Below are 13,423 nucleotides of genomic sequence, written 5' to 3' on the forward strand. Positions count from 1 at the left end.
TAATGGCTAGTATTCAAAGTATTATTCCAGGTCTACAACAAACGTACATTCCTCCAAGGGACTTGTGAAAATGAGGAACTGAAGGAAATGAGTATTCATAAAGAGGCAGTAATCAAAAATCGAGGGTTGACAAATCCCCTAGACCAGATGAGCTACCTCCCAGTGTGTTGAAGATGCGTCTTAAATACAAGCTTGAATGAACATCACCTGCTCTCAATTCCCGATGTACGAAAGACCTGGTGTATTTTTAAAGTGACCTGTATTTCTAACAAAATGAGTCATGAAAAACTAACATGCAGGTACAGCAAGCAATTAGAGAGGCAAATGGTATGTTGGCCTTCATTGCAAGGGGATTTGATTACAGAGGTAAAGATGTTTTGCGGCAATTGTATAGAGCCTTAGTGAGACCACACCTACAGTATTAGAACAAAGAATACAGCACAGGAACAGGCCCTTCGGCCCTCTAAGCCTGTGCCGATCACGTGTCCTATCTAGACCAACCGCCTGTATCCTAAACCCCGTCTGTTCATGTGCCAATCCAGATAAGTCTTAAAGGTCACTAATGTATCCTCCTCACCCACCTCACTTGGCAGTGCATTCCAGGCCACCACCATCCTCTGTGTAAAAAAAACTTCGCCCGCACATTTCCACTGAACCTTTCCCCCCTTCACCTTGAACTTGTGCCCCCTTGTATTTGTCATTTCCGCCCTGGGAAAAAGCCTCCAACTGTTCACCCTATCTACACCCCTCATAATTTTATAAACTTCTATCAGGTTGCCCCCTCAGCCTCCGTCTCTCTAGGGAGAACAATCCCAGTTTATTCAATCTTTCCTCATAGCTAATACCCTCCATACAAGACAACATCCTGGTAAACCTTTTCTGTACTCTCTCCAAAGCCTCCACGTTCTTCTGGTAGTGCGGTGACCAGAATTGGACACAGTCTTCCAAATGTGGCCTAACCAATGTCCTATGTAACTGTAACATAATTTTCAAGCTTTTATACTCAATACCCTGTCCTATGAAGGCAAGCACCTTTCTTTACCACCATTTCCACCTGTGCTGCCACGTTTAAGGATATGTGGACCTGCACGCCCAGATCTCTCTGTGTGTCTATGCTCCTGATGGTTCTAGCATTTATTTTACAGCTCCCTCCTGAATTAGATCGATCAAAATGCATAATATGTCAGAGTTAAATTCCATCTGTCATTTCTCTGCCCAATTTTGCAGTCTATCTATATCCTGTTGTAATCTCTGACAATCTTCATCACTATCCACAGCTCCTGCAATCTTAGTATCATCCGCAAACTTGCTAATCAGACCCGCTACGTTTTCTTCCAAGTCATTTATATATATTACAAACGGCAGAGGTCCCAGTACTGAACACCACTAGTTACAGGCCTCCATTCGGAAAAACACCCTTCCACTGCTACCCTCTGTCTTCTATGGCCCAGCCAGTTCTGACTCCATCCAGCTAGTTCACCCCTGACCCCATGTGATTTAATCTGTGTGTGCAGTTTTGGTCTCTTTGTCTAACGGCAGATATTCTTGGCATTGAATGGCAACTGACATTCACCAGACCAATCCCTAAAAATTGACGAATGAGAGATTGAGGAGATGGGGCCATTGAACAGTGCAGAAGGAGGCTATTCGGCCCATTGAGTCTGCACTAGGGTGGGCAGTACATGGCGCAGTGGTTCGCACTGGGACTACGGCGCTGAGGACCCGGGTTCGAATCCCGGCCCTGGGTCACTGTCCATGTGGAGTTTGCACATTCTCCCAGTGTCTGCGTGGGTTTCACCCCCACAACCCAAAAGATGTACAGGTTAGGTGGATTGGCCACGCTAAATTGCCCCTTAATTGGGAAAAAAAGTAATTGGGTACTCCAAATTGATTTTTTAAAAAGGAGTCTGCACTAGCTTCTGAAAGAGCACTCTACCTGGGCAGAATTCCCCGTCCTATCCCCATTCTCTACAGAGTATTCTCTACATATTCAACAAACTTACAAAATTCTTACAGGGTGTGACAGGGTAGATATGGATAGGATATTTCCGCTGGCTTTTGAGTGCAGAGCCGGGGGACATAGCCTCGGAAGAAGGGGCAGGCCATTTCAGACTGAGATGAGGCGGAATCCTTTCAGCCAGAGGGTGGTGAATCTTTCCAATTCACTGGAAGCTCAATTGAACTTGAACATGTTCAAGATATAAATCAATAAATTTCTGGATGCTAATAATATCAAGGGAGATTTGGGGGAAAATAGCATTGAGATAGATGATCAACCATGATCTGTTTGATGTGGAGATGCCGGCGTTGGACTGGGGTGACCACAGTAAGAAGTCTTACAACACCAGGTTAAAGTCCAACAGGTTTGTTTCAAACACTAGCTTTCGGAGCACTGCTCCTTCCTCAGGTGAATGAAGAGGTATGTTCCAGAAGCATATATATATATATAGACAAATTCACAGATGCAAGACAATGCTTTGAATGCGAGCATTTGCAGGTAATTAAGTCTTTACAGATCCAGAGATAGGGGTAACCCCAGTTTAAAGAGATGTGAATTGTCTCAAGCCAGGGCAGTTGGTAGGATTTTGCAAGCCCAAGCCAGATGGTGGGGTTAAGTAATGGGTTACGGGTTAAGTAATGCATTAAGAGACATTGCAATTAGTTGTCTCATTTAGTTTAAGTATCCAATGATTGACACTGATATGTAAAGGGGCTTCAGGTGGCCCTTGTGTCAGGTGGTGTGTTGTTGAGAGTTTTGTGCAGAGGCTGTGGAAGCAAAATAAATGGTGTTTGGTGAAAAGGAACAGGACTATTGACTCTTCATACAACGGTAACTAAGACGTATAACAATGGTAGCAGAGGGTGGTTGCTGTGCAAATGTGAAGGTTTGAAAGATACAACTTTTCCAGATCAAACCAAGGAATGAGTGAGAAGGAAAAAAAAAAGATACATGGCTGAACCCAGGATAAAGATGGCTGGATATGACTATAAGAACATAAGAACTAGGTGCAGGAGTAGGCCATCTGGCCCCTCGAGCCTGCTCCACCATTCAATGAGATCATGGCTGACCTTTTGTGGACTCAGCTCCACTTTCCAGCCCGAACACCATAACCCTTAATCCCTTTATTCTTCAAAAAACTATCTATCTTTATCTTAAAAACATTTAATGAAGGAGACTCTACTGCTTCACTGGGCAAGGAATTCCATAGATTCACAACCCTTTGGGTGAAGAAGTTCCTCCTAAACTCAGTCCTAAATCTACTTCCCCTTATTTTGAGGCTATGCCCCCTAGTTCTGCTTTCACCCACCAGTGGAAACAACCTGCCCGCATCTATCCTATCTATTCCCTTCATAATCTTATATGTTTCGATAAGATCCCCCCGCATCCTTCTAAATTCCAACAAGTACAGTCCCAGTCTACTCAACCTCTCCTCATAATCCAACCCCTTCAGCTCTGGGATTAACCTAGTGAATCTCCTCTGCACACCCTCCAGTGCCAGTACGTCCTTTCTCAAGTAAGGAGACCAAAGCTGAACACAATACTCCAGGTGTGGCCTCACTAACACCTTATACAATTGCAGCATAACCTCCCTAGTCTTAAACTCCATCCCTCTAGCAATGAAGGACAAAATTCCATTTGCCTTCTTAATCACCTGTTGCACCTGTAAACCAACTTTTTGCTACTCATGCACGAGCACACCCCCAGGTCTCTCTGCACAGCAGCATGTTTTAATATTTTATCATTTAAATAATAATCCCTTCTGCTGTTATTCCTACCAAAATGGATAATCTCACATTTGTCAACATTGTATTCCATCTGCCAGACCCTAGCCCATTCACTTAGCCTATCCAAATCCCTCTGCAGACTTCCAGTATCCTCTGCACTTTTTGCTTTACCACTTATCTTAGTGTCCTCTGCAAACTTGGACACATTGCCCTTGGTCCCCAACTCTAAATCATCTATGTAAATTGTGAACAGTTGTGGGCCCAACACTGATCCCTGAGGGACACCACTCGCTACTGATTGCCAACCAGAGAAACACCCATTAATCCCCACTTTTTGCTTTCTATTAATTAACCAAACCTCTATCCATGCTACTACTTTCCCCTTAATGCCATGCATCTTTATCTCATTCAGTAACCTTTTGTGTGGCACCTTGTCAAAGGCTTTCTGGAAATCCAGATATACCACATCCATTGGCTCCCCGTTATCTACCGTACTGTTAATGTCCTCAAACAATTCCACTAAATTAGTTAGGCACAACCTGCCCTTTATGAACCCATGCTGCGTCTGCCCAATGGGACAATTTCCATCCAGATGCCTCGCTATTTCTTCCTTGATGATAGATTCCAGCATCTTCCCTACTACCGAAGGTTTAAGCTCACTGGCCTATAATTACCCGCTTTCTGCCGACCTCCTTTTTTAAACAGTGGTGTCACGTTTGCTAATTTCCAATCCGCCGGGACCACCCCAGAGTCTAGTGAATTTTGGTAAATTATCACTAGTGCATTTGCAATTTCCCTAGCCATCTCTTTTAGCACTCTGGGGTGCATTCCATCAGGGCCAGGAGACTTGTCTACCTTTAGCCCCATTAGCTTGCCCATCACTACCTCCTTGGTGATATCAATCCTCAAGGTCCTCACCTGTCATAGCCTCATTTCCATCAGTCACTGGCATGTTATTTGTGTCTTCCACTGTGAAGACTGACCCAAAAAACCTGTTCAGTTCCTCAGCCATTTCCTCATCTCCCATTATTAAATCTCCCTTCTCATCCTCTAAAGGACCAATATTTACCTTAGCCACTCTTTTTTGTTTTATGTATTAGTAGAAACCTTTACTATCTGTTTTTATATTCTGAGCAAGTTTACTCTCATAATCTATCTTACTCTTCTTTATAGCTTTTTTAGTAGCTTTCTGTTGCCCCCTAAAGATTTCCCCGTCCTCTAGTCTCCCACTGATCTTTGCTACTTTGTATGTTTTTTCCTTCAATTTGATACTCTCCCTTATTTCCTTAGATATCCACGGTCGATTTTCCCTCTTTTTACCGTCCTTCCTTTTTGTTAGTATAAACCTTTGCTGGGCACTGTGAAAAATCACTTGGAATGTCCTCCACTGTTCCTCAACTGTTTCACCATAAAGTCTTTGCTCCCAGTCTACCTTAGCTAGTTCTTCTCTCATCCCATTTTAATCTCCTTTGTTTAAGCACAAAACACTAGTGCTTGATTTTACCTTCTCACCCTCCATCTGTATTTTAAATTCCACCATATTGTGATCGCTCCTTCCGAGAGGATCCCTAACTATGAGATCCTGAATCAATCCTGTCTCATTACACAGGACCAGATCTAGGACCGCTTGTTCCCTCGTAGGTTCCATTACATACTGTTCGAGGAAACTATCGCGGATACATTCTATAAACTCCTCCTCAAGGCTGCCTTGACCGACCTGGTTAAACCAATCAACATGTAGATTAAAATCCCCCATGATAACTGCTGTACCATTTCTACATGCATCTGTTATTTCTTTGTTTATTGCCTGTCCCACCATAATGTTACTATTTGGTGGCCTCTCGATTACTCCTATCAGTGACTTTTTCGCCTTACTATTCCTGATTTCCACCCAAATGGATTCAACCTTATCCTCCATAGCACCGATGTCATCCCTTACTGTTGCCCGGATGTCATCCTTAAATAACAGAGCTACACCACCTCCCTTACCATCCACTCTGTCCTTCCGAAAAGTTTGATACCCTCGGATATTTAACTCCCAGTCGTGACCATCCTTTAACCATGTTTCAGTAATGGCCACTAAATCATAGTCATTCACGATGATTTGCGCCATCAACTCATTTACCTTATTCCGAATACTACGAGCATTCAGGTAAAGTACACTTATGTTGGCTTTTTTACCTCTGTTCTTAATCTTAACACCTCGATCAGTAACCTCTCCTAAGTTATATTTCCTCTTACCCTTTCTCCTAATTTTCCTTGTCGTCGAACCCACATCTTCCTGTAACAACCTGCCGCATCGCTTACCATTAATGTTTTCACTTCTCGTTTTATTTCTTTTAGTATTCCTGGTCCTATTCACTGAGCTCCCCTCAGTCACTGTACCTTGTACTGTCGCCCTTTTTGATTTTTGACTATGGCTTCTCTGCCTTACACTTTCCCCCTTACTGCCTTTTATTTCTGTCCCTGTTTTACTACCTTCCAACTTCCTGCATCGGTTCCCATCCCCCGGCCACATTAGTTTAAACTCTCCCCAACAGCTCTAGCAAACACCCCCCCTAGGACAGGAACCTACCTCTTCATTCACTTGAGGAAGGAGCAGCGCTCCGAAAGCTGGTGTTTGAAACAAACCTGTTGGACTTTAACCTGGTGTTGTAAGACTTCTTACTATGATCTGTTTGACCAGCAGAGCAGGCTTGATGGGCTGAGTGGTCTGCTCCTATTTCCTATGCTCCTAAACCTATTGTTCAGCCATTAACTGCTGCAGCAAAACATATTTTTTTTAAATTGCACACAAATTATGTCATGGACAAGGCAAACCAGCAATTTGAGCCATTGATCGGCAAAAATATACCACTGCAAGTTTGAGAATGATGCCAACAAGTAAAGGATTAAAAAGGTAATTGTTAGAAGGAGAACCACGAACAGGGGACAGTAACAATTCATTTCTACAAGACTAAGTAATGAAGGAAGGCCTAATTGGAGTAAAGGACAAATTTCAAACATTTAAAGAATAAACAGTAAATGATTGTTTGCATTGATTTAGAAATTTGCAGGAAACTTTGGACTGAGAATTAACATTAAAAGAGTGAAGGACAAATAAGAAACTTCTGTGCAGAGCATTATGCAATGAACTTAAATACATGAATAGGATGGGAATAGAGGGATACGGACCCCGGAAGTGCAGAAGATTTTAGTTTAGACGGGCAGCATGGTCGGCACAGGCTTGGAGGGCCGAAGGGCCTGTTCCTCTGCTCTACTTTTCTTTGTTCTTTAAACACTTTATGGTTGGGAGCTATACAGTGAGGCAAAAGATTTTAACAACATTGGAAAAGGATATGGATTTCAGAAGAAATAGAGGAAAAAAGGCAGGGAAATAGGAACAGGAGAGATTACCAATGAAGAACAGACACACAAGCATTGGTTAATTAGCCTCCTGGGCAGTAAATTCCAGGAACTATCTGCCTCCTTCAAGACATGGCAGGGACGTACCTTCCATCCAAACTCTCTCCATCAATCTCAGCTCAGTTGCTTAGTTTGCACTAAGTGTGCTTAACTCTGCACTGTAAAATAGCATTGGCTGCCACTGGTAACTTATCCCAACATTCCCAAGTTAGCTTCAAACGAGGACCAACTCATTCAAACAGAGCAGAATGATACAGTGCAGAACATGTCTGTGTATGTGTGAAAAATGTTACCAAGATTCTCCTTTCAAAAAAATTGGAGTTGGTCATATGAATTGAAAAACAATCCTCAACCACTATCCCAGTAACATGATGGCCTGTGTTATGGGGCTGCGTTGGTACAGACAGCAGCAGAACTGGCCTGTGTTATGGGGCTGCGTCGGTGCAGACAGCACAAGAACTAGCCTGTGTTGACAGCAGCCGAGACACAATTCAATGCTCACACATTCTGAAATTTTTTGGCAATTCAGTCATGCATTTTTGTTATTGTTGAAGTGCTGTGGAATTACATTGCAGAAGTTGAAGATCTTGGTGGTCCCTGAAGGACTCAAGCAAAATAGCCAAGTCTTTTGTTCATGGGGAGAATGCAACCCATTTGGCCATTCAAACAAGAAATAAAGCAACAGGCCAGGGATGGAGGGAAAGAAAGATGAAACAGAAAGGAGAAAATAGTTTGGGCCTAATTACAGTCACCAGCATTTCCTGCAGCCAGCTACCGATGAACAATTTCTTGCATAAATGCTTTATGATGAATGTTAAGATGCAGTGATTAAACATGTTTGAACTCATCTATGATTTTTTTTCAAACTGCCAGGCAGACTTGTCCACAAATGTTATTCCCTAAGTTAGTACCAACAAACCTGGTTGAATTGTCAAGAAAAATGGCTTGCAAACACCAAGTATATCTGCATAATCTGCAATGATTAAATTTGGTTTTACAATCCTGGAATTTGGAGGGATTCCCATGCACTATGAATGTACCACTGGGAAGAATCACATGCAGCATTCCACACGTATCTGTACAATCTGTGGACAACTGCTGCCTGTGCAAGCCAGTCTTCTTCACAATGACAGAAGAAATAGAGAGGGCAGGTTAACAATCTAAAGACACCGTTCAATGCTCAGTCTTTCCCATTATTTGAAAAGCAATGAACATGCTATCAATTAAAAATTGATGTGGAGATGCCGGCGTTGGACTGGGGTGACCCTTCGTCGTCCGGTACTTCCCCGGAGCGGAGAAACTACGACATCTTCTTCGCAGCCTTCAACACGTCATTGATGACGATGAAGATCTTGCCAAGGTCATCCCCACACCCCCACTACTTGCCGTCAAAGAACCGCGCAACCTCAAACAAACCATTGTTTGCAGCAAACTACCCAGTCTTCAGAGCAGTGACCACGACACCACACAACCCTGTCATGGCAATCTCTGCAAGATGTGCCAGATCATCGACATGGATACCACCATTACACGTGAGAACACCACCCACCAGGTACGCGGTACATACTCGTGCGACTCGGCCAACGTTGTCTACCTCATACGCTGCAGGAAAGGATGTCCCGAAGCGTGGTACATTGGCGAGACCATGCAGACGCTGCGACAACGAATGAACGGACATCGCGCAACAATCACCAGGCAGGAATGTTCCCTTCCAGTCGGGGAACACTTCAGCAGTCAAGGGCATTCAGCCTCTGATCTCCGGGTAAGCGTTCTCCAAGGCGGCCTTCAGGACCCGCGACAACGCAGAATCGCCGAGCAGAAGCTTATAGCCAAGTTCCGCACACATGAGTGCGGCCTCAACCGGGACCTGGGATTCATGTCGCATTACATTCATCCCCCACCATCTGGCCTGCGAAATCCTACCAACTGTCCTGGCTCGATGCAATTCACACCTCTTTAACCTGGGGTTACCCCATCTCTGGATCTGTAAAGATTTAATCACCTGCTAATGCTCGCATTCCAAGCATTGTCTGGCGTCTTTGAATTTGTCTAGATATATGTTTCTGGAGCATACCTCTTCATTCACCTGAGGAAGGAGCAGCGCTCCAAAAGCTAGTGACATCGAAACAAACCTGTTGGACTTTAACCTGGTGTTGTAAAACTTCTTACTGAATTAAAAATTGGCATGGGGTAACAATCGTAAACACACAGGTATAAACAACAGATACCCAGGTAGATCACTTACACAGTACTAAAATGACACGCCCGTAAACCCCTTCACCCTGCAATCCCCCCACCATCCCTGGAGGAACTAAAGTTGCCAAGCTTGAGTAAAGAGTTCACTTGAACTTACTGTAAGGAAAACCCTTCATTGTACTCTCACCATTAAAACTGATCAACTACAGGCAGTATAGTGCTAAATCAACCATATTCAACTTAATCGCCATCATTGCAAAGATCAAGAGGTGTCTGTTTCTTTCAACATACCATTAGAAACAATAGATGTTTACCAGACTGATTCCAGGGATTGGGGGGACAGTCATGTGAGGAGAGATTGACTAGGTTGGGTTGTTCTCGCACGAGTTCAGAAGAATGAGGGGGGGTCTCATAGAGACTTATAAAATTCTAACAGGAGTAGACAGGGGAGATGCTGGGAGGATGTTACCAATGATGGGTGTGTCCAGAACCAGGGGTCACAGTTTGAGGATTCAGGGTAAACCATTTCGGACAGAGATGGGGAGACATTTCTTCACACAAATGTGAGCCACAAGTGATGAGCCTGTGGAATTCATTACCACAGGAAGTAGTTGTTGCTAAAACATTGAATATATTCAAGAGGCAGCTGGATATAGCACTTGGGGCGAATGGGATCAAAGGCTACGGGGAGAAAGCAGGATTAGGCTATTGAGTTCGATGATCAGCCATGATTGTGATAAATGGTAGAGCAGGCTCGAAGGGCCGAATGGCTTCCTCCTGTCTTTTATATATCTATGTATGTATGTGTCTTTACATGGAAAGAAGCAATCAGTTAGCTATAGAATCAATGATTATTTTTCATTTGACAAAGTAATATGAAGGAAGGGGTTGGAATCTACACCCACACCACCGAGCCCATCAAAACGATGGAGGGACAGCACAACAACCCTGTTCCTTATCTCACCTCCTCCGCACTTCACCTGGACAGAACAAGGGGAAAGAAAACAATTGCCTGGAGTCCAGATCCCATTCTTCGCAACAGAACGCCGATTCACGCCTTGAATAAGCCCTCACTTGCCTCCCCAATACATCTCTGCAGCATCCCACCACCCTGTTCGTTGCCTCCTCCCCACACCTCCAGTCCCTCAGCCCCCTCCCACCCACGCAAGTCCCCCTAAGTCCTCCACCCTCTGCTCCCTCCCCAGTCCCTTCCCCTCAACCTCCCGTCTTCCCCTCACCCTCCTGAATCATCCCCCCTCCAGAGTCTTACCCCCATGCCCTCCCTAGCACTCCCTCCAGAATCCCCAGCACTTCCCCACCCACCCTCCCCAGCACCCCCATTCCCCACCCCCCTCAACGTCATCCCCAGTCGTCCCTCCCTCCCCACTGCTTCTCCACCCACCCCCATCCCTCCCCAATGCTTCTTCCTCTCTCCCCGGTGTATCTCCATCTAACTGCCCAGTGGATCTCCCCCTCTCTCCCCAGTGGATCCACTAAAGAGAGAGCCTGTAGTGGATCCCCCTCACTCCCCAGTGGACCGCCCCAACCCTCTCTCCCCAGTGGATCTTCCCTACCCCTCTCCCCTGTGGATCTCTCTCACAGTGGATCTCCCCCACCCCTCTCCCCTGTGGATCTCCCATAACCCTCCCCCTGTGGATCTCTCTCCCCAGTGGATCTCCCAAACCTCTCCCCTCTGTGGATCTCCAATACCCTTCGCCCCTGTGGATCTCTCTCGCAGCGGATCTCCCATACCCCTCTCCTCTGTGGATCTCTCCCAGTGGATCTCCCATACCCCTCTCCCCTGTGGATCTCTCCCAGTTGATCTCTCCAATCCCTCTCCCCTGTGGATCTCTCTACAAGTGGATCTCTCATACCCCTCTCCCCTGTGGATCTCTCTCCCAGCGGATCTCCCATACCCCTCTCCCCTGTGGATCTCTCTCCCAGTGGATCTCCCATATCCCTCCCCCTGTGGATCTCGCTCCCAGTTGATTTCCCCCTGTGGACCTCTCTCCCAGTGGATCTCCCCTACCCCTCTCCCCCAGTGGATCTCCCCATACCCCTCTCCCTGTGGTTCTATCTCTCAGTGGATCTCCTCTACCCTCTCCCCTGTGGATCTCCCCTACCCCTCTCTCCAGTGGATCTCCCATACCCCTCCCCCTGTGGACCTCTCTCCCAGTGGATCTCCCCTACCCCTCTCCCCTGTGGATCTCTCTCCCAGTGGATCTCCCTACCCCTCTCCCCAGTGGATCTCTCTCTCCCAGTGGATCTCCCCTACCCCTCTCCCCTGTGGACCCCTCTCCCAAGTGGATCTCCCCTACCCCTACCCCCAGTGGATCTCTCTCCCAGTGGATCTCCCCTACCCCTCTCCCCTGTGGACCCCTCTCCCCAGTGGATCTCTCTCCCAGTGGATCTCCCCAGTGGATCCCCCTACCCCTCTCCCCAGTGGATCTATCTCTCTCCCAGTGGATCTCCCCTACCCCTCTCTCCTGTGGACCCCTCTCCCCAGTGGATCTCCCCTATCCCTCTCCCCTGTGGATCTCTCCCCCAGTGGATCCCCCTACCCCTCTCCCCAGTGGATCTCCCCTACCCCTCTCCCCTGTGGACCCCTCTCCCCAGTGGATCTCCCCTACCCCTCTCCCCTGTGGATCTCTCCCCCTGTGGATCTCTCTCCCAGTGGATCCCCCTACCCCTCTCCCAGTGGATCTCTCTCTCCCGGTGGATCCCCCTACCCCTCTCCCCTGTGGATCTCCCCTACCCCTCTCCCCTGTGGATCTCTCTCCCAGTGGATCTCCCCTGTGGATCTCTCCCCCAGTGGATCCCCCCTACCCCTCTCCCCAGTGGATCTCTCTCCCAGTGGATCTCCCCTACCCCTCTCCCCAGTGGACCCCTCTCCCCAGTGGATCTCCCCTACCCCTCTCCCCTGTGGATCTCTCCCCCAGTGGATCCCCCTACCCCTCTCCCCAGTGGATCTCTCTCTACCAGTGGATCCCCCCTACCCCTCTCCCCAGTGGATCACCCCTACCCCTCTCCCCTGTGGATCTCCCCTACCCCTCGCTCCCCAACAGTATCTTTGCTGTGATTTACTCGCCCCCCTTCCCGGCCGCACTTACCCTCTGCCCCCCGGGGGGGGCTGCCTGTCTGTGTCCCGCTGTCTGGGAGTCCGGCATTCCCGGGATCGGGACCTTTCAGCAGCTGGGAGCAGGCGGGCTGGGGGAGCTGGAGGCGGGCGGAGCCGCAGAGCAGGAGCAGCAGAGCGGCGGCGGGGAGCGGGGACATGGCGGGGCCGCGATCCGGGTCCGGGGCACAAAGAGCGGCAGCAACACGCGGCCGGGGGCCGGAGCTCAGCACCGCCGCTCCGCTGGCAGCGAGCCCGAGTCCATCCGCTGCTCCCGGCGGCGGGGCAGCCGCGGGATTCCCGGGAGGGTCTGGCGGGATTCCCGGTTCCGGCGGGATTCCCGGTTCCCGGGTCTGGCGGAATTCCCGGGTCTGGATTCCCGGTTCGGGTCTGGCGGGATTCCCGGTTCCCGGGTCTGGATTCCCGGTTCGGGTCTGGCGGGATTCCCGGTTCCCGGGTCTGGATTCCCGGTTCGGGTCTGGCGGAATTCCCGGTTCCCGGGTCTGGATTCCCGGTTCGGGTCTGGCGGGATTCCCGGTTCCCGGGTCTGGATTCCCGGTTCGGGTCTGGCGGAATTCCCGGTTCCCGGGTCTGGATTCCCGGTTCGGGTCTGGCGGAATTCCCGGTTCCCGGGTCTGGATTCCCGGTTCGGGTCTGGCGGAATTCCCGGGTCTGGATTCCGCTCCAACTCCCAACTTTGTGCCACGGCCCCGACTCTCGGGATAAACTTTCCCGCGGCCCAATTGGCCAACTGGGGACGTCAATCCGCCCGTCCCTGGATCTGATTGGACAGCGGGCTCGGGGAGGGGCCAGTTGCAAAGTTAGTGAATGAAAGTCGGTATAAAGCGGCTCATTCACCGGGGAACAAAAGGAGCAGAAACAGTGAGAGGGAGAGAGAGAGAGAGAGAGAGAATGGAGCAGAGAGAGAGAGAGAGAATGGAGCAGAGAGAGAGAGAGAATGGAGCAGAGAGAGAGAGAATG

The 13,423-nt window shown here is 48.2% G+C and overlaps 1 protein-coding gene across 1 annotated transcript in view; it reads right to left on the minus strand.

Moving 5' to 3' along the window:
* The window catches only part of LOC140418126 (glypican-6-like), a 347,023-nt gene extending 333,855 nt beyond the window's left edge, over window positions 1-13,168 (minus strand). The window contains exon 1 of the mRNA XM_072501539.1: window positions 12,438-13,168. Within this exon, the coding sequence (XP_072357640.1) occupies window positions 12,438-12,603 (166 nt within the window). The 5' untranslated portion in view covers window positions 12,604-13,168. The remainder of the gene's footprint in view (window positions 1-12,437) is intronic.
* Between the last annotated feature and the right edge of the window lie 255 nt (window positions 13,169-13,423).

This window comes from Scyliorhinus torazame, chromosome 5, assembly GCF_047496885.1.
Source record: "Scyliorhinus torazame isolate Kashiwa2021f chromosome 5, sScyTor2.1, whole genome shotgun sequence".
In the NCBI taxonomy this organism is placed as follows: domain Eukaryota; kingdom Metazoa; phylum Chordata; class Chondrichthyes; order Carcharhiniformes; family Scyliorhinidae; genus Scyliorhinus; species Scyliorhinus torazame.